This window comes from Micropterus salmoides, unplaced genomic scaffold, assembly GCF_014851395.1.
Source record: "Micropterus salmoides isolate LMB-PRFRI ecotype aquatic unplaced genomic scaffold, ASM1485139v1 Ms_hic_scaffold_18, whole genome shotgun sequence".
Classification (NCBI taxonomy): Eukaryota; Metazoa; Chordata; class Actinopteri; order Centrarchiformes; family Centrarchidae; genus Micropterus; species Micropterus salmoides.
The window spans coordinates 20,882,019-20,908,718 of NW_024040928.1; the positions used below are offsets into that span (position 1 = coordinate 20,882,019).

At 39.1% G+C, this 26,700-nt stretch overlaps 1 protein-coding gene across 10 annotated transcripts in view; it reads left to right on the forward strand.

Annotated features, from left to right (window-relative positions):
- lama2 (laminin, alpha 2) overlaps window positions 1–26,700 on the forward strand; it is a 224,143-nt gene that overhangs the window by 178,444 nt on the left and 18,999 nt on the right. For 5 of the 10 annotated variants that reach the window (XM_038726303.1, XM_038726307.1, XM_038726308.1 and 2 more), the window contains 14 exons: window positions 2,630–2,812; window positions 3,187–3,192; window positions 3,900–4,054; window positions 4,401–4,544; window positions 7,072–7,205; window positions 9,418–9,577; window positions 9,673–9,797; window positions 10,104–10,266; window positions 11,840–11,984; window positions 12,424–12,562; window positions 12,992–13,003; window positions 13,786–13,906; window positions 15,407–15,562; window positions 16,374–16,427. In XM_038726303.1, the coding sequence (XP_038582231.1) occupies window positions 2,630–2,812; window positions 3,187–3,192; window positions 3,900–4,054; window positions 4,401–4,544; window positions 7,072–7,205; window positions 9,418–9,577; window positions 9,673–9,797; window positions 10,104–10,266; window positions 11,840–11,984; window positions 12,424–12,562; window positions 12,992–13,003; window positions 13,786–13,906; window positions 15,407–15,562; window positions 16,374–16,427 (1,697 nt within the window). The remainder of the gene's footprint in view (window positions 1–2,629; window positions 2,813–3,186; window positions 3,193–3,899; window positions 4,055–4,400; window positions 4,545–7,071; window positions 7,206–9,417; window positions 9,578–9,672; window positions 9,798–10,103; window positions 10,267–11,839; window positions 11,985–12,423; window positions 12,563–12,991; window positions 13,004–13,785; window positions 13,907–15,406; window positions 15,563–16,373; window positions 16,428–26,700) is intronic. The other 5 variants (XM_038726306.1, XM_038726312.1, XM_038726313.1 and 2 more) reach the window with 3 other exon arrangements.

A 26,700-nucleotide genomic window follows, 5' to 3' on the forward strand; every position in this document is an offset into this window, starting at 1 on the left:
TAACAGCAGTATTCAGATTACTGGAAAGATTAAATGATTGTTAATAGTGAAATAATTATGTAGCGCATACCTGTGTGATGCAATGTCAGATCTGAATGATTTAGAATTAAAGTCTGGCTATACTACTGTGTTTGTGCATTACTGATCAATTCCACCATAAATGTTTTTATAAAAAATAAGTTTAATCATATCCATCATTTTGACTGGAAAATATATATCATTAGCAGCACAATGCATTAAGAACGCACAAAAGCATCTATTGGTCTATGCTATGCTGCAGCTAACGGTGATTTTAGCTTCTACAGATTATTTCATAGATTCATTGAGGCAACGTTTAAGAAGTACTTCTGCTTGATGGCGGCGCTCCCCCTCAACCCAAACTCACGGCCCAACCAGGCGGAGAACAACAAACACAAGTGTATATATTTACAGCTGAGGACTGCGGCTTACTTTTGCTAGCCTTCAACTCATCAATCAATCATGCTTTCAATTAAATGCTAATGTTGCTGTTACTGTTACCTTGTCTGTGGTCCGCTCCGTGGACTTGATGATAGACCGGGTGGTTTCAGATCAGATGCCGTCGTGCTGTTGCTGTAACATTAGACAACATAAGTTTTGTTTTACGGTGGACAGACTGTAACATTATGCTGTTGTGCTGTTGCTGCAACATTAGACGACGTAAGTTTCATTTTACGTTGGACGGGCTGTAACATTATGTTGTTGTGCTGTTGCGCTAACGTTTAAATTTCGTTTTACGGTGGACAGACTGTAACATTATCTTGTTGTGCTGTTGCTGTAACGTTAGGCGACGTAAGTTTCGTTTTACGGTGGACAGACTGTAACATTATGTTGTTGTGCTGTTGCTGTAACGTTAGGCGACGTAAGTTTCGTTTTACGGTGGACAGACTGTAACATTATCTTGTTGTGCTGTTGCTGTAACGTTAGGCAACGTAAGTTTCGTTTTACGTTGGACAGACTGTAACATTAGTTGTGCTGTTGCTGTAACGTTAGGCGACGTAAGTTTTGTTTTACGGTGGACAGACTGTAACATTATGCTGTTGTGCTGTTGCTGCAACATTAGACGACGTAAGTTTCATTTTACGTTGGACGGGCTGTAACATTATGTTGTTGTGCTGTTGCGCTAACGTTTAATTTCGTTTTACGGTGGACAGACTGTAACATTATCTTGTTGTGCTGTTGCTGTAACGTTAGGCGACGTAAGTTTCGTTTTACGGTGGACAGACTGTAACATTATGTTGTTGTGCTGTTGCTGTAACGTTAGGCGACGTAAGTTTCGTTTTACGGTGGACAGACTGTAACATTATCTTGTTGTGCTGTTGCTGTAACGTTAGGCAACGTAAGTTTCGTTTTACGTTGGACAGACTGTAACATTAGTTGTGCTGTTGCTGTAACGTTAGGCGACGTAAGTTTTGTTTTACGTTGGACAGACTGTAACATTAGTTGTGCTGTTGCTGTAACGTTAGGCGACGTAAGTTTCGTTTTACGTTGGACGGGCTGTAACATTATGTTGTTGTGCTGTTGCTGTAACATTAGGCGACATAAGTTTCGTTTTACGTTGGACGGACTGTAACATTATGTTGTTGTACTGTTGCTGTAACGTTAGGCGACGTAAGTTTCGTTTTACGGTGGACAGACTGTAACATTAGTTGTGCTGTTGCTGTAACGTTAGGCGACATAAGTTTCGTTTTACGGTGGACAGACTGTAACATTAGTTGTGCTGTTGCTGTAACGTTAGGCGACATAAGTTTCGTTTTACGGTGGACAGACTGTAACATTATGTTGTTGTGCTGTTGCTGTAACGTTAGGCGACGTAAGTTTTGGTTTACGTTGGACAGACTGTAACATTAGTTGTGCTGTTGCTGTAACGTTAGGCGACGTAAGTTTCGTTTTATGGTGGACAGACTGTTACATTAGTTGTGCTGTTGCTGTAACGTTAGGCGACGTAAGTTTTGTTTTACGGTGGACAGACTGTAACATTATGTTGTTGTACTGTTGCTGTAACGTTAGGCGACGTAAGTTTTGTTTTACGTTGGACAGACTGTAACATTAGTTGTGCTGTTGCTGTAACATTAGGCGACGTAAGTTTCGTTTTACGTTGGACGGGCTGTAACATTATGTTGTTGTGCTGTTGCTGTAACATTAGACAACATACATTTCGTTTTACGGTGGACAGACTGTAACATTACACCGTTATGCTGTTGCTGTAACGTTCGGCAACATAAATTTCATTTTACGGTAGACGGACTGTAACATTACAGTCGTTGTTTTCATTTAGCTTGAAATAATCCCATGCTTTGGACACTTTATTCTTCATACCTCGCTATTTTCTCTCTTTTCCTCCACTTTGCAAACAGCGCAATAATCACGTCGTGTTCACACAGCGTAAGCGCAATGTGCGACAGTAATAAATGTCCGTGCGAAACAGTGTGCTATATAGTTATATAGATTAAACAAAGCGTCAATGCAAAGAATTTGCGTCAAAGTTTTTTAGTAATCAAATTAATCGATGAATAATTTCAGCCCTAATGCTATGATTAACAAATGTAATTTGACTGATTAATGTATGGCTATGTAATATTTGTGTGTCTGTTTTTAAATTCTTTGACAGACACAGCAGCCAAGCTAGCAGCCACAAAGGCTGTAGCATCAGATGCTAACGCCACAGCCATAGACGTCCTGGAGCGCCTCGGGGATTTGAACCTGCGACTCCATGGCCTACAGACAAACTACAGCGAACTGGAGGACACTGTCAGTGCAGCCAATCAGATGATCCAGGACCCAGAGAAAAACAGTAAAGTTTACTAGTGGCTAGTTAGATAGTTACATAGTCTAGTAACAGTAGTTATCTGTAAAAGCAGCAGGAAAATCTTTTATTTTGGATATTCTAGTTAAAACGTTTTTGGCTCTTATAGCATTGGATAATTAAACTGAAGTCACTGAGAACTGTTACTGCAGAATGGTTGACTATTGAACTGCTTCTGACGCAATAGGTTTGTTTATTTCCTATTTTCCTTTACTTACTTAATTTTGTGACTTACCTCCTAAACATCATAGTTTCATCAACAAAGTAATAACAAAACATTGAAACTCATAACACATAAATTGGTAAATTCAACCAAAACCTGATGTTTTTCTCCCTGTCTGTCTTTTTTTCAATTCCCACAGCCATCAGTATGTATATTTCACTTACCTTAATATTAGCACTTATGATTGCAAGTGGTGCACCAATGCAGTGTTATAATTACCAAGAGATGATAAGAGTAATGTTGCCTCCCTGCCAGTGCACATTTCTAAAAATTTGTAGGCTTTGCTTGTCTAAACCATTTGCTAGTTTAAATTACCATGTAAACACTGAATCACCAACAGCATTGTGTCAATGTGTTGTTTTGGGCTTAATCAAGTATCAGCAATGTTAAAATTATCTGATTTCAACAACAGTATTGGAGCACCACACATTAGTTTTATGTCCATCATCTTTAATAGCTTTACAGCAAACAGTAGTTGCTTCTGATAATGCCTCCGTTCCATTCTGCTCTGCTCGAGCATGAGAGCTCTGCACATGGCAAAGCATGGAACTATTCTCTTTCTTTCTGTCTGTTTCTTTTTCTTTCTATAAATAGTGTAGAAAATGTTCACTTTGAATGCTGAGCTACGCTAATTGTTTGGCTCTCTCTTGCTTATCCATCTTGCTCTTGCTCCATATTTCTCCTCCTTCTCTGAGTAATATTGGTGATTTCCACAGCTGCCATTATTTGTCATCCTTTCCTCTCTCTTCACATCCTAGCTCTCCACGCTCCCTCAGCTATAATTTACTGTAAAGTGTATATAACTTCTGTACTGTTCTTTATCACTACTGTACTTTATCTCTGTCTTTTCAGTCCACGCTGCAGGAGCTAAAGTGAAGGATTTAGAGGATGAAGCTGACAGGCTGTTGGAGAAGCTGCAGCCAATCAAAAAGCTGCAGGACAATTTGAGGCGAAACATATCACACATCAAGGAACTGATCAACCAAGCCAGGAAGCAAGCTAACTCAGTAAGTTGTACAACCTGATCATTTTTAAGGAGAGTTTAATTGTAGGACGACATAATCATGGTCTCGGCAACAGTTTTACAATAATTTATATATAATAATTTGTTATTAAATTTGAATGCTCATAAATAACTGTTACCTTTTGTATTACATTGTATTATGAAGTTAATGTCTTGTGCTGTTTTTATTTAATTTTTTTTTGTTTTATTTATGATGTACCCACAGATGCTAGTTATTTCTTTGTAAAATATTCTTCTTTTCTTTCAGAATGTAATTTACGAAAGCTATAATACAAAATCCTTCACATGGACACTTTCCTCATTTATCTTCTTTTTCTTCCTCTTTCCAGATCAAAGTATCAGTGTCATCAGGTGGTGACTGTCTTCGTAGTTACCGCCCCGATATCAGGAAAGGGAGGTACAACACCATCGTCCTTCATGTTAAAACCACCATACCTGATAACCTGCTCTTCTATCTGGGATCAGCTAAATATGTAAGTATGCTAGCACACATTAGCACAAATGGACAAATTTTTTACTATATAGACTGGGGCTGTGACTCAGGAGTTAGAGCGGGTTGCCCGTTAATCAGAAGGTCGGTGGGTTCAATCCCCGGCTCCTCCAGACTGCGTGTCGAAGTGTCCTTTGGCAAGATACTGAACCCTGAATCCGCCAGTATGCCTGTATGAATGTGTGTGAATGTTAGTGAAGTGTAGTGTAAAAGCGCTCTAAGTGGTCGAAAAAGATTAGAAAGGCTCTATACAAATACAGAGCATTTGACTGTTACAAGAGGTATATCGCTGTCACAATTACAGTAGTAGAAACACCTTGTCCTTTCAAATACATGCTCATTCACATGGATCTTTTCTGGAGGCGTATCTTAACTACCCAACTACAACCAGAGCTGCAATATGACTAGAAGTTTAACCCTAACCATAAACCACAACATTTTTAAAATGTTCTCACTTGGCAGGTGCATTTCAGGAGTTGGTCCTAACCAAAATAGACAACCCCATTACCAAGGGAGATGTCTTAACTGGGATATATCGTGTGTAGATACCTAAAGGTATCATTGTTCCATTTGTTTTTCTCATCAACATTTTCCTCATCATGCATTTGCATGATAATAATGTATTGACTGAACGGCAGTCTGTTTGAGTAACTAATATGTCTTTGGGAACTTCAACAGTTTTGAGTGTTTGAGTGACTAATATGTCTTTATGGCTTTGTTGAAAAGTGGTCAGACTTTGTCTATAAATGGCTCTGGTATTGCTGACCACATAGAAAATCCATTTGATGGTTTCACAATTTTTAATTGTTTCATATTAAAGCATTAATCATATTTAATACAAAGTTGAGGTGCTATATAATGTGCTGTATTTATTATACTTGAAAATGACTGAAAATGCACACACACCACATACACACTCCTAGTGTGATATGTCTAAATATGAGAATAATTAATAGTTTTTGACACATACTCACTAACACACCTATAAACATAGTGCACTGTTGTTTTAAGGTACCACTGATAATCCCTAAATTTACATATGTGTGGCTACGTGTGTGTGTGTGTGTGAGTGTGTCTTAAGGAGCAGCAGCAATTAACAACAACTTTATGTTGCTATCTGCTTTAACCTGATTTCCCCTGAGAAATCTTTCCTTCATTTGACTGGGAAATCTCAAAAGTGCGTGTGTGTGTGTCTGTCTCACTAATATTGTCTAATAGAGAATAATTCAGTATGAATAGTAATGCTCTGTGTGTGTGTGTGTGTGTGTGTGTGTGTCCGTGCATGTGCGCACCTCTAACATTTCACTAATAGTGTGTAATGCTAGTTGAATAATAACGAGGCTGCCCTGTGATCTGTGCTAATGAATAATTGCCATTACCCTGGAGAGACTAGAAAGATAAGTGTGTGTGTACGTATGTGTCATTTGTGTCTTCAAATGTGACTCCCTAATAATCTCTAATTGTGCATAATACTATATGAATCATAATGCTGTGTGTGTGTGTGTGTGTGTGTGTGTGTGTGTGTGTGTGTGTGTACTTTAGAGACAGCATCCAGATGAGAGCATATGCTCAAAATTCTCTTATTAATTTTTTTGGCTCATACATAAGTAATAAGGCCATTAATCAAAATACAGCAAGATCCTGTGAAAATCCACTTATAGAGACAGATGGAGAAAACTTCAGCCTTTGTACCCTTAGAATAGACCAGAGCTGGGTGTGAAGTTGCTCCGCTCTTCACTCATTCACTATTCCCTGCATGATAAATACTCTATAAGGTTCTCTGTAGTAAGTAATAAATTGAGATTTGGACACTTGTTATTCATCATCATTTCACATCACTGCCAACAGTGTTGCATCTGAGTTCTGTCATCTCAGCAGCAAGGTCAAGGCTTTTGCATTTTACAATTTGCAACAAATAGTAGTGTAAAGGATATGGACGCTACTTTTGCATTGCAGAATTCTTCCTGATATTAAATAATTTGACTTAAGGTGAATGTTTCCCCTTCATTCTTTGGACATTTACATGGCATGACATTTACAATTTATGGTCAGAGGTGTACCTGACGACCTCTGGGTGAGACTTGTGAGGTCTGATAATAAGCCTTCTGATCTCTCCTGTATGAAAACCAAAACTTGACCTATTTTACCTGCTGTCTGATTACAGTGCAGTCATTCACAGTCATACATGTTAATGTCAGACTGAAAAGCCTGAAGACAACTAAATTAAACCATGGTCCATTTTGAGAACCCCAACTTATGGCAGTGCATAGCTTGGAGTATCCATTTCATACATGAACACAAACATGAAACGCTTTCTCATTCCATCTTCTCTATCTATCCTTCTGTCTCCTTCCTTTCTCTCTTTGGTTCCTTGACTATATTGACATGATGATTCATCAAGTAATATAGTGCTCAATGTCCATCCATCGTCTATACCCATGTCCAAATATCAGATTTTCAAAAATAGTTTATGTTCAGTATATTCAGCATGTGTCTTCTGTGTGTCTCAGGTTGATTTCCTGGCCTTGGAGATGCGTAAGGGGAAGGTAAATTTCCTTTGGGATGTAGGTTCAGGTGTTGGGAGGGTTGAATATCCCCATCACACCATCCATGATGGGAACTGGCACAGAATAGAGGCGTCTCGGTAAGACGTTTGCACACACATACATGCACATGCTTTTTTGTTTCTTTTATACTTGTGTTTGCTACAATGCAAGTATAATGTACATATAATATATGTAGTCACATCATTTCAACGTTGAAAAACAGAATGTTGAGTAGCATCATGATGATGCACAGCTCATGCACTTAAATCCCATTCAGGCAAACATACAGATATACACTCACCTAAAGGATTATTAGGAACACCTGTTCAATTTCTCATTAATGCAATTATCTAATCAACCAATCACATGGCAGTTGCTTCAATGCATTTAGGGGTGTGGTCCTGGTCAAGACAATCTCCTGAACTCCAAACTGAATGTCAGAATGGGAAAGAAAGGTGATTTAAGCAATTTTGAGCGTGGCATGGTTGTTGGTGCCAGATGGGCCGGTCTGAGTATTTCACAATCTGCTCAGTTACTGGGATTTTCACGCACAACCATTTCTAGGGTTTACAAAGAATGGTGTGAAAAGGGAAAAACATCCAGTATGCGGCAGTCCTGTGGGCGAAAATGCCTTGTTGATGCTAGAGGTCAGAGGAGAATGGGCCGACTGATTCAAGCTGATAGAAGAGCAACTTTGACTGAAATAACGGTGTGGGGGATGTTTTCTTGGCACACTTTAGGCCCCTTAGTGCCAATTGGGCATCGTTTAAATGCCACGGCCTACCTGAGCATTGTTTCTGACCATGTCCATCCCTTTATGGCCACCATGTACCCGTCCTCTGATGGCTACTTCCAGCAGGATAATGCACCATGTCACAAAGCTCGAATCATTTCAAATTGGTTTCTTGAACATGACACTGAGTTCACTGTACTAAAATGGCCCCCACAGTCACCAGATCTCAACCCAATAGAGCATCTTTGGGATGTGGTGTAACGGGAGCTTCGTGCCCTGGATGTGCATCCCACGAATCTCCATCAACTGCAAGATGCTATCCTATCAATATGGGCCAACATTTCTAAAGAATGCTTTCAGCACCTTGTTGAATCAATGCCACGTAGAATTAAGGCAGTTCTGAAGGCGAAAGGGGGTCAAACACAGTATTAGTATGGTGTTCCTAATAATCCTTTAGGTAAGTGTATATGCATATACAAACATGCACATGCAGAGAAATTAACCTATAATGTTAGTGGTGAGTGGCCTCACATAGGAGATCCATTGTAGAGCAAATGGATAGATTCACTTGCTTACTTGCATACTGTATCTCCAGGTTCCACTCCATGATAAACATCAGCAACTTATTAGTAAGATGCACACACACACACACAGTATTTATGGATTATATTATTTATTAGTGAAAACTAAACTCCGTGATTCATTTTTTTAAATTGCGTTGAAATATGTCCAGACTTGAAACATTTATTAATTTTAATACTTTTTAATGATTATTTTGATCATTTTAAGCAGCTCTCTTTGCTTTTGACTTTCTATTACTTAAACATACATTAATTTTGAGCTTGAGATGGAAACAAACACTGAGAGAAAGTGCTATATTGTCTCAGCATCAATAATTGATATACATTTTAGATACATTTTTATTACATTTTATAAATGTGAAAAAAGAAACTACATTTTAAATAGCCCTCACCATAACCTTATCTAACCAACAGTAACCAACAATAACTGCAAAAATAAACCAACCAGGACATCATTTAATTCATGCTACAGTGGAAAATATGTTGTTTCACTTGGGAAATCAAGAGTTTGCGGCCTTGGCAGCCTGTGGCACATCATACAGGGTAATCTAGAAGATCCAGTTTTTCTTAGTGAAAGCTGAAGTGGTGCTGTATACAGACCGTCCAACACAAGACTCATTCATGCCAAGCAGATGTCCCACCGGCACCACCTCTTACCCTCTGAGAGATTTCCCAAATGTGCTTTCCAATTGGATCCCACAGACTATAAGTCTTAAAAATGTTCCTCTACCTGACACAGAAGTGCTGTTCTTGCTTTGAAAACAAACTCCAAGGTGGGAGATTCATTTCACTGAACAGCTCTGAGGCTCCAATGCTACAAACTGGTTTCACTACGTGTTTCTATCATCTATCATTCATCTGTAGCACCAAGAGTTTGTAAAAACTGATTTCAAGTGGAATCCAACATCTTCAGTCATTGAAAATGTCTTCCAGGAGACACAGAATGGCAAACAAAATAACATCAAACTCGTTCTCTCTTCTTCTCTCTGTCTCCAGTAATGGATTGAACGGCACCATATCAGTATATCCTCTGGAAGGCACTATGGCTGGTATGATGCCGACCCCAGCCAGTGCCAACTCGCCCACTGCCTACACCATCTTGGACGTCGACCAAAACGCCTACCTGTTTGTAGGAGGAATACTCGGCACTGTCAAGGTATCTGTCTGTCTCTTTGTCTGTGTATCACAACTTCAGAACCTGTCTGTCTTCATGTCTTTTTTTCTCAAACTTCACCTCCTTCCATCTTTTAGAAAGCAGATGCAGTAAGAACAACAACATTCACAGGCTGCATGGGGGAAACCTTCTTGGATGGTAAACCTATTGGACTGTGGAACTACAGAGAGAGACAGGGAGACTGTAAAGGATGTGTTGTCAGGTATACAACCACAAGGGTTTTTTTTTCTTTCCTGTTATTATTATGCATCTCCTATATAAAATGGATGTCAAACCATACATTTGTTTACAAAGTTTACCTAACCTGCTGTTGTGTTATAAAATACAACTTTTAAGATGGAAAAAAATTCCTTGCGGATCTTGTGGTTCATTTAATATTCAAGATAATGATATTTGCTACTTTGCAGTTTATTTTTGTGACATTTCAAACTCTGTTGACAGATGAATAGAAGACAAAGCAACAGTAATATGTACTTTGTATTGACTTTTTTTTTTTTTTTTTTTTAAGCCCTCAGCGTTCCGATGGTGAGGGTACAGTTCAGCTGGACGGTGAAGGCTACGCCGCAGTGGGACGACCCACCAGGTGGAATCCCAATGTTTCCACTATAACCTTTAAGTTCCGCACGTTCTCCTCCGAAGCCCTGCTCTTGTATTTGGCTACTGAAGATATGGTATGTATACCATACAAGTGTAAGGGTGTGAAACCCAAATGCTTATAATCTATGTAAAGATCAGGACTTACAGCCAGAACTTTACTTTAACTTGTAAAATAAATATTTTACATTGTAAGTAATCGGGTACCATCCTTACTCAGACTGCCGTGGAATCAATAATAATATGAATAATGTAAGTTTACTAAGTCACAAAAAGTACAACAAACAATAATCAAGACTTGCAGTATGGTATTGTATGGAGTGTAAAGTGGTGATAACACATCATCTGAGGTATACTATTTATTATACATACATTTATACTACAGGGCGGTGCGGTGCAGTGGTTAGCACTGTCGCCTCACTGCAAAAAGGTCGTGGGTTCAAACCCCGGTTGCCCTGGCCTTTGTGTGTGGAGTTTGCATGTTCTTCCCGTGTCTGCGTGGGTTCATGGGATGGACATTTATACTACATGTTTGCTCCATCTCTTTTTGTCAACTGTGAAACCATTAGAGGACTATGGAAGTAAAGACCCTTGGTTAGGTACACTCAGCATTAGCTTTTTAAAATATCGAAACAGATGTCATCACAACTTTACTTTTTACCAGCAGCACCCACACAACCCACACCTAATTTAAACAAGTTTACTGAACAGTATTACAATAACTTCAGTAAAACAGAACCAGGGGAACATGTTGCTTTCAGGAGGAGGCTAGAAGGAGCACATAGTGGCATTGGAAATCTGCATGTTTCCACTGCAGAGGCTCTTTCTACAACATGGAGGAGAAACTGTTTTAATAATGTGTATTAGTGTAATTTAAGATTAGATAAAAAGTTCTATTTTAGTCTAATAGTTTACTGTTTGTATTTTAATATACATTATTTAATTTAGCTATATGTAGGCTATTTTCATTTTATGTAATAGTATACTATACAGCCCACACTAGTATAATATTAACTCCAATTGGACAAAACCGCAGTTTCATGTTTGTGAGTTGTTTTCATTTACATTGGTCTCTTAATATGTTAATGATCCTATCTCATTAATGATCAGAACCATTCATTCAGGAGGAGTTCAACATTTGAAATTTTACTGTAGCACGTCAAACCGTTTTTATGTCCCGCTGCATCCAGGCTGTGATTGGCCATTTGAGGAAAAGTGAAATTGAAATGGTAGGTTGTAGTTACTTGCACATTGTGCTCGTAAATAATTTTTCCGGTTTGCCCTATCGATTTTTAAGGGCATATGCAAACAAAATGGTCGCACCGTAGAGCCCTGCCCAGCATACTGAATGTTGGTATCTAACTGCATAAAATCAAATCACCTTTTATGAGCAGTGTCCAGAATGCACTGTTGTGATGTGAAATCCAGTTTGAATTCTGATTGCTGATTATCGTATTTTAACCACAGTTTAGAAACATCTTCAACCTGTTGGGTAATAAAAACTATCATCTCCCAGGATAAACTCATAATTCAATTAAAATAATAATATATTTTTAAGTGTATATTATTTTGAGCTATTGTTGCAAAATACTGTTATTGGATTTCAAATGTCAGTACCTCACAACACTTTCTCCCTGTTTCTCTCTGTAGAAGGACTTCATGTCCCTGGAGCTGTCAGAAGGCAAGGTGAAGGTGAACTTTGATCTTGGGTCAGGAGTTGGCAATGCCAGATCAGCTAACCGCCACAATGATGGACGTTGGAAATCCCTCACCATGTCCCGCAACAAGAAACAAGGTACACACAACAACTGTTTACATTAGCACAATATTACACTAAAGTAGACACTACACTTTAGTTGACAAGACTGGACAAATAGTATAAATGAGATTTGATAAAATGAACTAAGCAATACCAAATTAGACTAAATCATTTTATGTTATATTAGTCTAGATTACACTGAACTAAACATATATAAATATGTATTTATTTAACCCTGTTTAAAAAAAGGTCGTCTCATCAAGAAAAATATCTCTTTTTCAGATCAGACCTATGCACATAAACAACAGTATAAGCACAGACAAAAAAAACACACAGAACAAAACACAATTTATATGCACAGTAAACATTTGTTCCACATAAAATAAAACAATTATAAGTGGCATGTGAAAGGCTTTACTATGTTATCTATCTACCTGTTCTGTTGTTATTTATGCCTCTTTAACTGTTTTCAAAGCCACACTGACCGTAGTGGACATTGACAGCGGTGCTGAGGAGATGATAGTGGCCACATCTCAGGGTTCAGCTACTGGTCTGAACCTCAAGGAAACCCAGAAGATCTATTTTGGAGGGCTCCCTACTATTGGAAACTACAGGTATACATGCACACACAGTTCTAACACATTCATGTACACATTTAGACACTCACATATACTGTACATGTATTTATTGTTAAGCATGCCATAATATGTAATGTGTGTTTCGTATAGGGCTATTTTTTTGCTTTCAATATGAAGGCAGGATCTTTAATTTGTAAGAGATAATGATAATGAAAAGATAATGAAGATTAATGAAGTCTTTCTAATTCATATGTAATGATGTTTTAACGCACTTTTTCTAATGTAAAATGTCTTTTGAGACAATTTATAAAATTATAAGCCTGTTCACATCTTCTAGTCTCTCATTAAACCCTCCATGTGCCAGATGTTTGAGTAGGAAAAACTTGACTAGGTTAGATGAGGCATTAGTTGAAATTGTGTTTATGAAGTGTGCTAACGCTTTAATATCATGTTTTGTCTTAACAGCATGACACCAAGGTAAATAAATCTCATAATCAGACATATAGTAAATTGTCTCGTATATTGCCTTCTGCATGAGGCTAGCGATGCTGATGATGCTGTGTAGCCCACAGTGAATATGTATGTTTGTTTGTATCTTGGCTGGCCCCTGAAGCCTCCTGCTCCTCCACATGGCAGCTGGAAATCACTTTCACTGCCATTTTATTAATCTGAATTTGACGTTTGTCTGTTCAGCAACATTTAGGTGAAATTTCTCACATTTATGACTCAGCCTTACAGGCATCATTGCCATAATCATATTCAAGTTGTATTTTAGATGCCGATCTAAGTGTCTCTACCAATTATGTGTAGCACAGCAAGCAACATTTTTTGCTGAGCTGCAAAAACAAAGCCCTAATTCACTGAAAACAATTTCCAAAGGTGCATTACACTGTTAATAACCTGTTCAGTGTGATCATAGCCCAAGTTTATCTGAGGGTGGAGAGGTTTTTTTCTCCTTTCCTGTTGAATAATAATGCAACCTGGACAATGCCCAACAGTACATCAAAATCAATTATGCTTAAAAACTTCTAAACTAAAAACTGATACATATTAAATCCCAATTAGTTAATATGGACAAACGGCATATTCACATTATTCTTTGTTGTTGACGTCCAGACTTCACTCTGCTGCTGGATAAATTATGCAATAGCTTCACTGCTGCAGTAATTCAACTTTTTAAAATTAATTCACTGCTGAGAGACATGACATTCCATGAAGTTTACGTACTCTTTACTAAACCTGTTGTAATTTCTTTATAGGCCAGAGGTCAATCTGAAGCGGTATGCTGGCTGTCTTCGGGATATTGAAGTTTCCAGGACTCCATTTAATCTCCTCAGCAGTTCAGATTATACTGGGGTCACTAAGGGATGTAATGTAGAGGTAAGAGTGTCCGCTTAGTTGTAGGTTTATATCGCTACTGCATATTTAAACTTTTAAAACATATATTACAGAGCTATGACTGTCTGCTTGCATTGATATACTTACTGGAGATAAGCTATAAAATGTATTTAATGTTTCTCACTAGGTCACATTTAATGGAATGAGTAGATCATGTAACATATGTAAAGTCAACCATCTGGACCACAGCAGCATACAGATACGTTAAAACATCGCTGTTGTATAGCTTAAAAGGGTGACATTATTTTCCCATGTTTTTGTGTCTATGTGACTAACTGGGACAATTAGACACTTTTTAAAATTGGTTCAGTACTGCGCGAGCAGTCGGCAGCAGCAAGAAATGGCTGCAACATAATCCTTGTGGGCAATTGTTCAATACTTGCTGCACAGACACAAAAAACATGTGAAAATAAGGTCTAGGTCAGAAAAAACAGAAGTTACCCTTCAATATTGTCCAACTATAGTATTACATAATGCTATTTAAGAAATTTACCATTTGTATATGTGTGTTAATATCACTGATTGTATATAAAAAGGTTAATATGTGTCAAAATGTCACTGAATAAAAGGTGAATGAATATGTACATGGAAAATTAATATACAACATTAATATTAATTTTGATAAAGTTTAAGATATTTATAACCTGAATGACCTCGTTTTTTTTTTCTGGTTCACCCATTCTTGACCCTGCCTCTTGTACTTTTCCTATTTCTTTCACTCCCATTTGCCATTCACTCGGTTTCTTTTATACATTTTATTCAGGAAATTAAAGGTGGCTGGCTGTAGATATAAAAATTCAGAACAGAAAGTAAAGATAGTGTGAAGGTCAGAAATGTAGCTGTCTTGTGTCTTTTCCATTTTCCATGTATACACACAAACTATTCATTATTAATTAATACAGTATATACACACTCCCTTAATCACACGTTTTATTTTACATTTTATATATTTTTTCTGTCATTTGTGTTTACCTCTAAGTTACACAAACATACATACACTTGCATTGTATCTATATTGGAGTTTCCAAATACATACTGTACGTGAGAGGCATTCACCATGATTTCTATACACTAGTGCCATTCATTCATGCAAACAAGTGTATAAAGACTGTATGACAGGTCCAGGGTTGAGTGTGTGTGGACTGTAGAGTGAAGGTCTTTTCTCTTTATTCAACCACCACACTGCTTTGCTACAAAGATTTTCAGTATGTGTGTGAAAGTATTTCTACTTTGCAGCCACAGTCAAACAGAAGTGGATGGCACATTTGAGTTTTTGTAGAACAAGCATGCCTTTTAATACTTGTAAGAATTAATCCTTGGCTTGACTAAAACCACAGAGGGAGCCTGGTCACATAACTTTGATCAACCATTATTTTGCTTTTCAAACCTGACTGATTTGTAAAATGTAGGACTAAACAATGAATCTATTCGATGTAAACTAATATACAGGTAAACTGGAACTATCTCATTTCTGTCTCACAGAACTTGTACACTGTCAGTTTCTCTAAACCGGGATACATGGAGTTGGGTGGCCAGTCGCTGGCGGTCAACACAGAGATCAGCCTGTCATTCAGCACTCTGGCAGACACAGGGACCATATTGCTGGCAGTGGGCGGACCTTCACTAAATAGCCAGCAGGTTCGGTTTCATTTATTTTGTTAATTTAAGCTGTGACTCGCTTTCCCATGTTGGTGGTTGGTGGTGCTTTATTTTACAGGCCTGTGATTTCCTAATAATTTACAAATAATTCTAGGATTTCCTGGCAAGAACTATGTGATTTGGTACTGATTATAGGGAAAATATGGATTTTCTTGAAAGAAAAGAAAGCTCAATTTAAAACTAAAAATAAATTCATTCAGTATTAATTTATTATTAGATTTTGTATGCTTTTTACATGTTCAGCCTATCTGCATCTGAATAAAATTTAAACTGATTCATTGTAAGTATACAAAATTAACTCTAATTTCGGGCCATATTGTTCCATATTGGTACCAAATTACATAATTCTTTCCAGGAAACATCGTTATTAAAAACAAATATACAGACATTGTGGACCCCTATAACAAGGAATTACCAAATTAATGTAGCTTGACTTGAGGGTGTACACTGTTGTCCTACAATGTAATGAACAAAGGAAATAAAGGAGCTACACAGCTGCAAAAAATTTTAAGGAAGACAACTCCATGAAGATCTTGGAACAAAAAGAACTAAGTATAAAATCTTTAGGAAAACCATTTTCGTTTGCTTTGTGAGAAGTAATTAACCGCTGTATTCCAAAGTCGCAGTTTGATTGACATCCTTTTTTATGATTTCTTGTTCGTAGTCCTTATTATATACTATTATTATGTGGTACTCACATGTTTTCTTATGCTCCTTCACTTGCTGTATGTAAAATGTGTAATGTTAACAGCATTATTTCCCCATTTTTCTGAAAATCTTTCCACCACAGGCCTGGAACACAAACCTCTTAAACTCCAAGCGGAGACGCAGGCAGTCTGGAGAGGTGCGTTCAACACATGGACACACTCTTACACACCCAAATGCTGCGCCCCTTTCCCTAAGTGAATGACGTTTTCATAAGTGCAAATTAATGAGATTTGCATTTATTGGCAACTGGGATAATTGGATTGTCTTTTATCCAAGACACACACACACACACACACACACACAGAAATGTCCATGACACACAAAGACACGTTCACATAGTTCGTCCATCATATAGTAGCTATCTTAGCTTTTAGCTGACCATGCAAACAAGCACCCTTTCTATAAGTGAATGAAGTTTCCATGAGTGCATATTAATGAGATTTGTGTTTGTTGGCAGCTATGCTGATGAGATTGTCATACAGCTGAAAACACACTCGCGCATGCACACACACACGTATACACACAGACATGTTTGAAGTCCCTATACTGATACTGCACTCTTTAATCCTTATCACTAATAAATAAATACATCCATTATTCAATCTCACCTGGAAACATAATTTATTTTGTGTGTAAGTCTTTTGTTCACATTTGCAGCCATGCGTGTGTGTCTATGTCTGTGTGTGCACGTGCGGGTGCTTGTTTTCATGTTTGTGTGCGTGCGTGCGTGCGTGCTTTAGCGTAATGTGCATCTGTGTGTGTGTGAGGTGAGAGAGAGGGAGAGGACAGAGGGTTAGCCCTAGCTTATCCATCATCACTGGTTGTTGGGCGCATAAATCTATTTTCACTAACTATGCTGGCAGGGAGTGTGTGTGTGTGTGTGTGTGTGTGTGTGTGTGTGTGGATAAAGGTTAAGCGAGGTTAAAAACACCATCAACTCAACTTGGCCCTGACTAATGGATGTTTTAGAGAGGGACAGAGAGACAGGGAGATAGAAGGGGGCAGGAGAAAAAGGATGGAGGGATAAAGGAGGGAGATTTAGAGGTGAAAGGAAGTATAGTGGCAAAAGAGCAGAGCTGGGGGAAAAAAGAGAAATGATACGAGGGGGGGATAACAGAGGAGAGGAGAGAACAGAGGGCGGAAAATGGAGTTGATAGTAGACAGAGAAAATGGTCACAGAGAGGAGAGATGAAAAGAAAAGGAGGAAGAAGCTTGGAGCAGAATAAGGGAAGCTGAGTTGAAAGAGTGCAGTGAGAGAGAGCAAGAGAGGAACAGGGAAAGATGAGGGCAAAAGGAACAAGGAATTAAATAATTATGTTCAGTTTGACCATTCACAAAATTTAAGATATTCACTACTGATGTCAGAAAGATGATCAGTGAAGAGGAGGGGAGGCCATGATGTTGGATGTGAGAGCTGCTCACACCTCTGGACAATAGATTCCTGGTGAATTTCTCATCATATAAATATATCACATATATCAAGATGTTGCTGATCCAAGAGCAGTACTGAGTAGATCTGTGTTACAATACAATCCCCATGCCCTCAGATAAAGCCCCTCTGTTTGTTTTTGTTCCCTTTCCAGATAGAATTGGGATTAGATTTTGTAGCTGAAATGCTACTGTAACTTCACTGCTTTATCGAGGAGATTTAGGGACTTGTGACTCCTAGGAAAAGCAAGTACAAGCAAAAAACAAAAAGATAAAAGTTATGAGTTAAGATTTTTCCATAGATAACTTGACTGTAGGATTCATTTGAGCACCACTGCTGCCCCATCTTATAGTGAAATGTGATTTGATTAAATGACAACCTCTGCCATTTGAGCAGAACACATAGAGTAGCTATGCAAGACTACATCTCTGCATTAAGGTTCATCTTTCTGTAATGTTAGCTAATCTCAGCAGTCAGCCACTTGATATTGTTAATAGGTCTGCTCTGCTACTAAAGATTATTGATTAATCTGCCCATGTATTCTTAATTAATTGACAGTTTGGTCTGTAATCAGAAAATAAAGTGAAAAATTGTGGACATTGTCCTTTACCAGACTACAAGTTGACAACCAGCAATCAAAAATCCAGGGATATCTAGTATTCACATTTTGGGGGATATTTGCTTAAAAAAAGACATCAATTATCACAATTGTTGCATATACATTTTCTGTGGATTGACTTATCAATTAATTGAATAATTGTTTGCTCTAGTTGTTATTGTCATGACATTATAGCCTAATGATGAATGAAAAACTGATATCAGCGTGAATGTGCATCAAACCAGCCTCCCTCTGTCTGCTGTGCAAAATTGAAAACCGCAATTCCAAAACAAAAGTATAGATAAAACCTAAATAATCTTCTGTTTGCTCCAAGGTGTGTTGTTACAGAACTTTTTTACAATGAAGAGATTAGATTGGTTCATAAATATTAAACAAGCAAACAAAAAAAGCCCTGCATCACCACGTCTGCATTCTGTACTGACACCAACATTTGCACACACGTGAAACCCAAAACCAAAATACAGTCATACATGTAGAAACTTCAAAAGCTGAAAGATATTATATATATATATAATAAAATATTAGGCAGTAGCAGAGATGTGTGTGTGTGTGTGTGTGTGTGTGTGTGTGTGTGTCTTTTACATATGATTGTGACTGTGGGTTAGTGCGTGTATAGGTCTGTACATGCGTTTTAGCTACACGGTCTGTTGCGTATTTCATGGTTGTGTCTGTATGTGTGTGTGTGTGTATCTTTCCTTCAGTGAATGAATTCATGTGTACATGTGAGTTAATCTATGATAGTCTGCCTTTGTCTGTATGTGTGACATGTGTCTGCGTCTGTGCACCTGCGTGTCCGTGTGCATGCGTGCCATTTTGTGTGTGTGTGTGTATGTGTGCGTGCGCGTGCGTGCGCGTGCGCGAGAGACAGTGCAGCGAGAGGCATGTTGTAGCTACATCTCAGTTCAATTTGTCCCCGACCTCAAATTGAAATTCCATTTTCAGGTGGTAAATTGTCTCCCACTTCGCCCTCTGGCACACAGTGAATTAAAATTCAAATTAGCCTGACCCTGCACCACTGCTCTCCAGCACCTCTCTGTCTGTCTCTCTCTCCCCATCTCTGTCTCGCTTGCTGTTTTGCTCTCTGCCCTCTCATCTCTTTCCCCTATTATCCTCTCCTCTCTGTTCCTCTCATCTCTTGTTATCCTTTCCTCCATGCTCTCCTCTCCACTCCTCTCCAACCTCTCTTATTTCCCCCCAATTTTTCTCTATATACTATCTCCTTACTCACCTCCCCTTTCCCCTTTGACTTTTCTCTGCTCCTTAATCTCCGGTTTCTCCTCCCTCCTGTTTGTCTTTTCTCCTCCCTTCAATTCTTTTCTGTCTGTCCTCCTCTCCTCTTCCCAACAAACATTTTAAAAAATTGCAGCATGCAGGAGGTGGACAAATTTTTACAAATTACAAATTAATCGAACAGTTTAGAATTGATTAACTTTGATTATTTAGATACTTATTTCATAAATAGATGCAGCGACTAGCTAACAATTTCTTTCTTTTCAAAAACACCTGGCTGCTGATGTATTAAATCTATTAATTTATTGTCCCGTAGTATTAAATTGTTATTATTTATTTATGGGTTTTCAGTTTGAAAGGTAAATCTGTACAAGGTCCACTTACCCGAATCTTTCATTCCATTTATTCCACATTAAAGGCAGCTGAAAGCTCTGGAATATTATTATTACAATTTTTTTTTGTCAAACTACTGTCAAGAGCCAGCTGGTTGCTTTTATAGTTCCACTTTAGAATCAGAAGGAGTTTTATTGCCAAGTGGTGTTTTACACATACGAGGAATGTGGTGATAAGGTGCTACACGTAGACAAACATACAGTCGACATAAATAAATGTAGAAATATATAAATATGGAATGGAAGAACAACATTGCAGATATATACATGTGCATTATTCTGGGTCTGTGCCGTGCAGAAGTAACGCAACGGAAGAGAATATTGTGTACATATAAATATATAAACTGACAACTCAGAGTCCTCGAGGAGTACAGGTCCAGAAGAGAAGGAAGATTGCAGCCAATCACCTTCTGCTGGAGGATGTAGTGATGGGCCATGTTTACTGCATCATCTACAGACCTGTTGGCTCTGTAGGTGAACTGCAGGGGTTCCAGGAGTGGGTCTGTAATGGATTTTAGGTGGGACTTCATAACCACAGAGGTCAGGGCGACGGGTCTGTAGTCGTTTAGTCCAGTTGTTTTTTGGGGGACAGGGATGATGGTGGAGGCTTTGAAGCAGGCTGGCACATGTGGCATGTCTCCAGTGAGGTGTTAAAAATGTCTGTGAACACCAGAGACAGCTGATCAGCACAGTGCTTCAGGGTGGATGGGGAGACAGAGTCCGGCCCTGCTGCTTTGCGGGGTTTCTGCCTCCTGAAAAGACGTTGACTGCCCTTTCTGTGATGGAGAGAGGAGGGGAGGGGGTGGAGCTGGCCAGTTCTGAGGAGGGAGGGGAAGAAGTGGTGGACTGAGGCTGAAGCTGAGCAGAGGAGTCACAGGGGATGGTGTCCGATTGACTCTCAAAGCGGCAGTAGAACTGGTTCAGCTCATTAGCCAGGCGAGAATTATTGGAGTGGAGGACTTTGGGTTTATAGTTTGTGATATGTCTGAACCCCCTCCAGACAGAAGTGGCGTTGTTTGCAGAGAACTGGTTCTTTAGTCTCTCTGAGTACAGTCGTTTAGCTTCTCGCACCTCCCTGCTAAACCTGTACTTTAACGCCCTGTCTCCACTCCTAAATGCCTCCTCCTTTTCCAACCTTAGCTGTCTGAGTTTAGTTGTAAACCAGGGTTTGTCATTGTTATAACTCACCCTGGTCCGTGTTGGAATGCAGCTGTCCTCACAGAAGCTGATGTAGGATGTCACAGCCTCTGTAAACACATCCAGATTGTTGGTAGCCTTCTTGAAAACGTCCAAGTCAGTGCAGTCCAAACATGCCTGGAGGTCCTCAACAGCTTCACTCGTCCACTTCTTTGATGTCCTCACTACAGGTTTACAGAGCTTTAGTTTTTGCCTGTAAGCAGGAATCAGATGGACCATCACGTGATCAGTGTCCCAGTGGAGCGCGTGTGACGGCGTGATAGGCACTGCTAACTGTAGTGTAGCAGTGATCCAAAGTGTTGCCCTCTCTGGTTGGACACTTAATAAACTGTCTGTATTTGGGGAGTTCTTGGCTGAGATTTCCCCTGTTAAAGTCACTGAGAACAATAACAAAGGAGTCCGGGTTTGTCTGCTCCACACACAGTATCCGGTCGGCCAGCATGCTCTGTGCGTCCTGAACGTTGGCATGCAGCGAGATGTAAACACCGACCAGAGTGAATGAAGCAAACTCATGGGGGGAGTAAAACGGTTTTCAGTTAATGATAAGAAATTCCAGATTAGGAGAACAGTGCTGCTGAATCACTGTCACGTCGCTACACCAGCCATTGTTGATATAAAGACAGACACCTCCACCTTTTGTTTTGCCAGAGAGTTCTGTGTTGCGGTCCGCTCTGTACAGTTGGAAGCCTGCCAGCTGCAGCGCAGAGTCCGGTATCAGTTCAGACAGCCACGTCTCCGTGAAGCACAGAACAGAAGATGAATAAAAGTCTCTGTTTTTCCCCACCATAAGCTGAAGTTTGTCCAGCTTGTTGCACAGTGAGCGCACGTTGGAGAGAAATATTTTCCCAGTAGCGTTGTGCGGAGTCCCTGCCGGCAAGACGCACAAGCAACCCAGCACTTTTCCCTCTCTTGCGGCACTTCACAGCGCAAACGACAGCGAGCAAGCCCTTCACCAAAATGTCCAATAATTCCACTGATGACGCAAGAAAAGTGGGAATTAAATCCGCTGGAGTTGTTTCCCTGATGTTCATGAGCTCCTCCCTGGTGAAAGAGCACCGGGAATCACAGCCAAAAACTGAATTAACACACAAAAACAAAACAAAGGGCACCTAACACTGAGGCAGTTATACTCAGCGCCATTTAGGTTATTTCTCTGAACTGATCTTTAATATGATTTTTATCAGCAAGTGTATTTGTATTTTGTTAATGATTTTTAATCTCATATCTTAAAATGTCATTAAAATGTTGGTAACACTTTCTATGAAGGTCATCGCTACACGCTAAAAAAAAATGGTGCTAAATAGCACTAATAGTGGTTCATTGGCTCGTAATCATAGGGGAACCAGTTTCGGTGCTATATAGCACCGATCTTTAAAGGTGCTATAAGGCACCTTTGTCAAATGGTACTATGTAGAACCATTAGGTGCCATATAGCACTACTTTGTTCCAACAAAAATGGTGCTAAACATACCCAACAGCGGTTCTTTGGCTCATAATCATAGGGGAACCTCTTTTGGCGCTATATAGCACCTATTTTGAATTTACAATTTTATAGCACATTTGTCAAATGGGGCTATTTAGAACCATTAGATTCTATAAATAGTTTTTACATTTTGAGCTAGTGGGGCCCTTAAGTCATGCCAGATACTACCAGAGACAACAGAAAGTAAATTAAAGAGTTGACAAGTCAGGAAAAAAACAAATAGATAAATATATACACAAATCACAATATACTCTCCTTATATAGATAACAAGCTATAATGTGTACATTTTAAAATAAGTAAAAACAAACATTTTCTGTAGCCCAGTAGGCAGGTCTCTTTTTGGCCTATTCATGTATAAGTCTACTTTAGTTCTTCACTATATTTAGAAAATCTATAGTCTTTTAACATTAAATTAGTAAATTAGTGAAATTACTGCAACTGGCTAATGCAGTTGAAGTCCTGCAGTATCGTTCATTGTCAACAGCACAATAACATGTTTGTAAGTCCTTCAGGATTTCAAAAATAGAAACTGGAAGAGGCCCAGTTCAGTGGAAAAGTCCTTGTTCTCTTCAACTGGCCATCCAGAAAGAGAGAATATTGAGTCCTACAGTCCACTCACAGATTAAGTTTTATATTCTTTTTACTGTGACAGGAAGTCCGACTGCATCCTTAATTTCAATACAACACACTCCAAAAAGGTCAATGTCTTCTTCAGTCCTTTAGGATGCTGGATTCCAAACAAAATATACACACAGGAGGAGGCCCAGTGCCATAGAGATGTCCTCGCTCTCTTCTGTGATAAACTGGCCATCCAGTGTAAGCACAATGTGGTCACACTGCATGGGATGACCTTCCCTGAAGCCTTTACGCGCCATCTTAGGTATTGAGATGCCAGGAGTGCTGGTCTAAGCATGGCCCTGGGGAAGAGAGGACAATAGCATTAACATCTTATCTCACATTTATTAGTCATGATGTGTTCTTCACCAAAACGAGAGTTTTAGTATGTTATTACACAGTGGATATTTTACAAGCATCAACCAGGTAAAGCAACACTGAACACACCTGGTTTAGTATGAAAATAATATCCATACAACTATTAATTATACCCGCTTATGTTGTACAGGGCAGTGTAAAATGCCATAGGCTTAAGCTAATTATGGTGACTAGCAAGCTATAGCAGTTTTAACCCCTGTCATCTTGGCTCAAGCTAAAGTTTACTTGCAACAGCCTGGCTGAGAGGGAGTCTGTGCTTTTATGGAGGGGCAGGAGCCACCCCTGTAAAGAAAAGGGGTGCGCTGGATTTATAAGACAAAAACGAATGTCATTATGAAACAGCTTGCAGCACAATGTTTATCCCCCAATCATTAAGTTACCATAATATGTTGGAAGCTTTTCCTAATACCTTTTTTTAAAATATATTTATTACTGTGTGTGAAGCAGCTATGTAGGAAGACAGGTAGGTAATTGGTCAGACAGGTATGATCTCAGGCAGATTTGTAGGGTGTAAGTCAGTCAACTCAGTGGTTAACTAAAAATCTAAGCAGTGCAGAGATTTACCTTTTTCAAGTCTGCCATCTTCACAGTCATCAATCACGTTACAGAGAGCTGTGTGACAATTTGTTGGTCCACATCAACATTTGTGTGGTCTCTCAGATCCCAAAGGAGCTTATGTTAAGATGAAAAAAGTAGAAAAGACATTAATTAAATATAGGCACAACTCATACAATTAAATAAGGAGGCAATCAGCACACTACCTGTACTTACCATTTTGGCCAGTCTGAAACACGGCTGTGGATTGACACCAAGAGAGAGAAAAATGATATAAAAAAACTAGGATAAATATTAGCCGATATCCCTATCTGCTGCCTAGTGATGATAAACGTTAGAAACATAAATTAATAATTTCTGCTTTTAATAAACATAATATAAATACCAGATAAAAAGAACAGTAGCTACACTAGCAGTGATGTTAAATTGTTAACAGTTTATAAAAATACAAGTTCACAAATTCAGTAAGTTATATATAATAAATAATGATAAATAGCTTAAATTAAAGCAACAATTAACCTAACTTTACAGTATTGTTTGCTTCCATTGCAGTGCACTATAAAATCGTTTGAAATAAGGTTACACTAGCTAATGTAACATATGCCTCTTGCATGTTCACTACATACATCACTTGAGTTTTAAATGGTTAAATTACTATGTCTGATAGCAAAATCTTGTAATTTTATTTTGTCAGTAATTTTACCTGTATTTGATAGATATAAGGTGTACATTTGCGTTACTTTCACAAGTTTATGTTGTTCATATTTAATACTCCCTTACACACGCAGCTTTCAAGCCAACATCCCTTCTTGGAGTCAACTAATGTTAGCTAATAACAGTTAGCCGTTATCAGCCGTTAGCCCACCATCATCTGTCACCACTATCAGCGATATAAAAGAGATTAAAAGGGAGTATTACAGAACTGAATAACCCCCGTTACACTAACTTAACGTTACACTTAATGGTTTGTGCAGCAACAAATATGCCTAATCGTATCAACAGAATATTAACTTATCTTATTGAACATTAGCGTATCTTTAACGTTTGTATCAACGTTACAAAACACGGCACAACGTTTGAAAATACCAATGAAAGATTTCCCCTGATAAGCAAGTAACTCAACGTTAATAGCCTGTTTCTGTAGTAGCTGGCGCTAAGACGCTCACCTCAAAAATGTCTGCTTGTTGTCACTCTGAAGCCGGCCCGTCCTGCTTTTGGTTAACGGTCCAACGTCGCAGTTCTGTTTCCAAATTTCTGAGAAGGGTCCAGCTGCAGCCCGCAGACAAACCTTAGACTGTATATAAAAACCAGACAAACGTGACGGAAGTTGAACTTCCATATATGGGTTGTCCCAGAAGCCACCGCGCACAAAATGTGATGACGTTTATCTCGACCGCTCCGTCCACGCATAGCTGTTAAATAAAAAAAAGACGTTAAAAAAAGAGGTGTCAAGTGCATACTTAGTAATCAGTGTACTTTATGTGTTACTATACTATACTGATATATTATTAATATAGTATATTTATACTATAATCCCTGCAAATACTTATTTATAATAGCCTAATTATAATAATAATAAGGAAATGTTTCAATTCATACCACTGTTGTATATTTTATTTCTTCCAAAGTGATTTTAAGTTTCACAAACCAAGAATATTCTGTAATGTTGCATCACGAGCCAGATGTGTCTCGATTTAGGTTAAAACTTAACATTACTGAGAATTTATTGACAGAATAACAGCGGTACGAACATTATCAGCTGTTGCTGGACACGTCTGCTGTGTTGGCTGCAGTGGTCTGTGTGACTGGGCCTGGGGGAGCTAACTGTAGCTAGCTAACTATTCCTGACAGCCCCCCGAAGTATATTCCTCTTACCCCAACCAGGGTATGTGCCTAAAGTTATTGATTATATGCATGTCGACCAGTTAACCCTATCTGCTTTTGGCCGATGTGCGCCGCTGTAGGGTTAACCGTTGTGTTGCTGTACTTTGGCGGGTGGATAGTGCCACGGATAACCTACCAAAGGAGACCGTCGTGTGACAGCTACGTGTGTATGGCGGGTGGATAGTGCCACGGATAACCTACCAAAGGAGACCGTCGTGTGACAGCTACGTGTGTATGGCGGGTGGATAGTGCCACGGATAACCTACCAAAGGAGACTGTTGTGTGACAGCTACGTGTGTATGGCGGGTGGATAGTGCCACGGATAACCTACCAAAGGAGACTGTTGTGTGACAGCTACGTGCGTATGGCGGGTGGATAGTGCCACGGATAACCTACCAAAGGAGACCGTTGTGTGACAGCTACGTGTGTATGGCGGGTGGATAGTGCCACGGATAACCTACCAAAGGAGACCGTCGTGTGACAGCTACGTGTGTGGATAGGCTACTCCTGAACAACGTCCTTAATAAGCCCGTTGCAGTCAGTCTTGTTTTTTCCCCTCAAACTTGTTCTTCCTTTTTCCTTTTTTTTATTAGCGGTTGGCAAACTAGCCGAGAGCTGCATTAGCG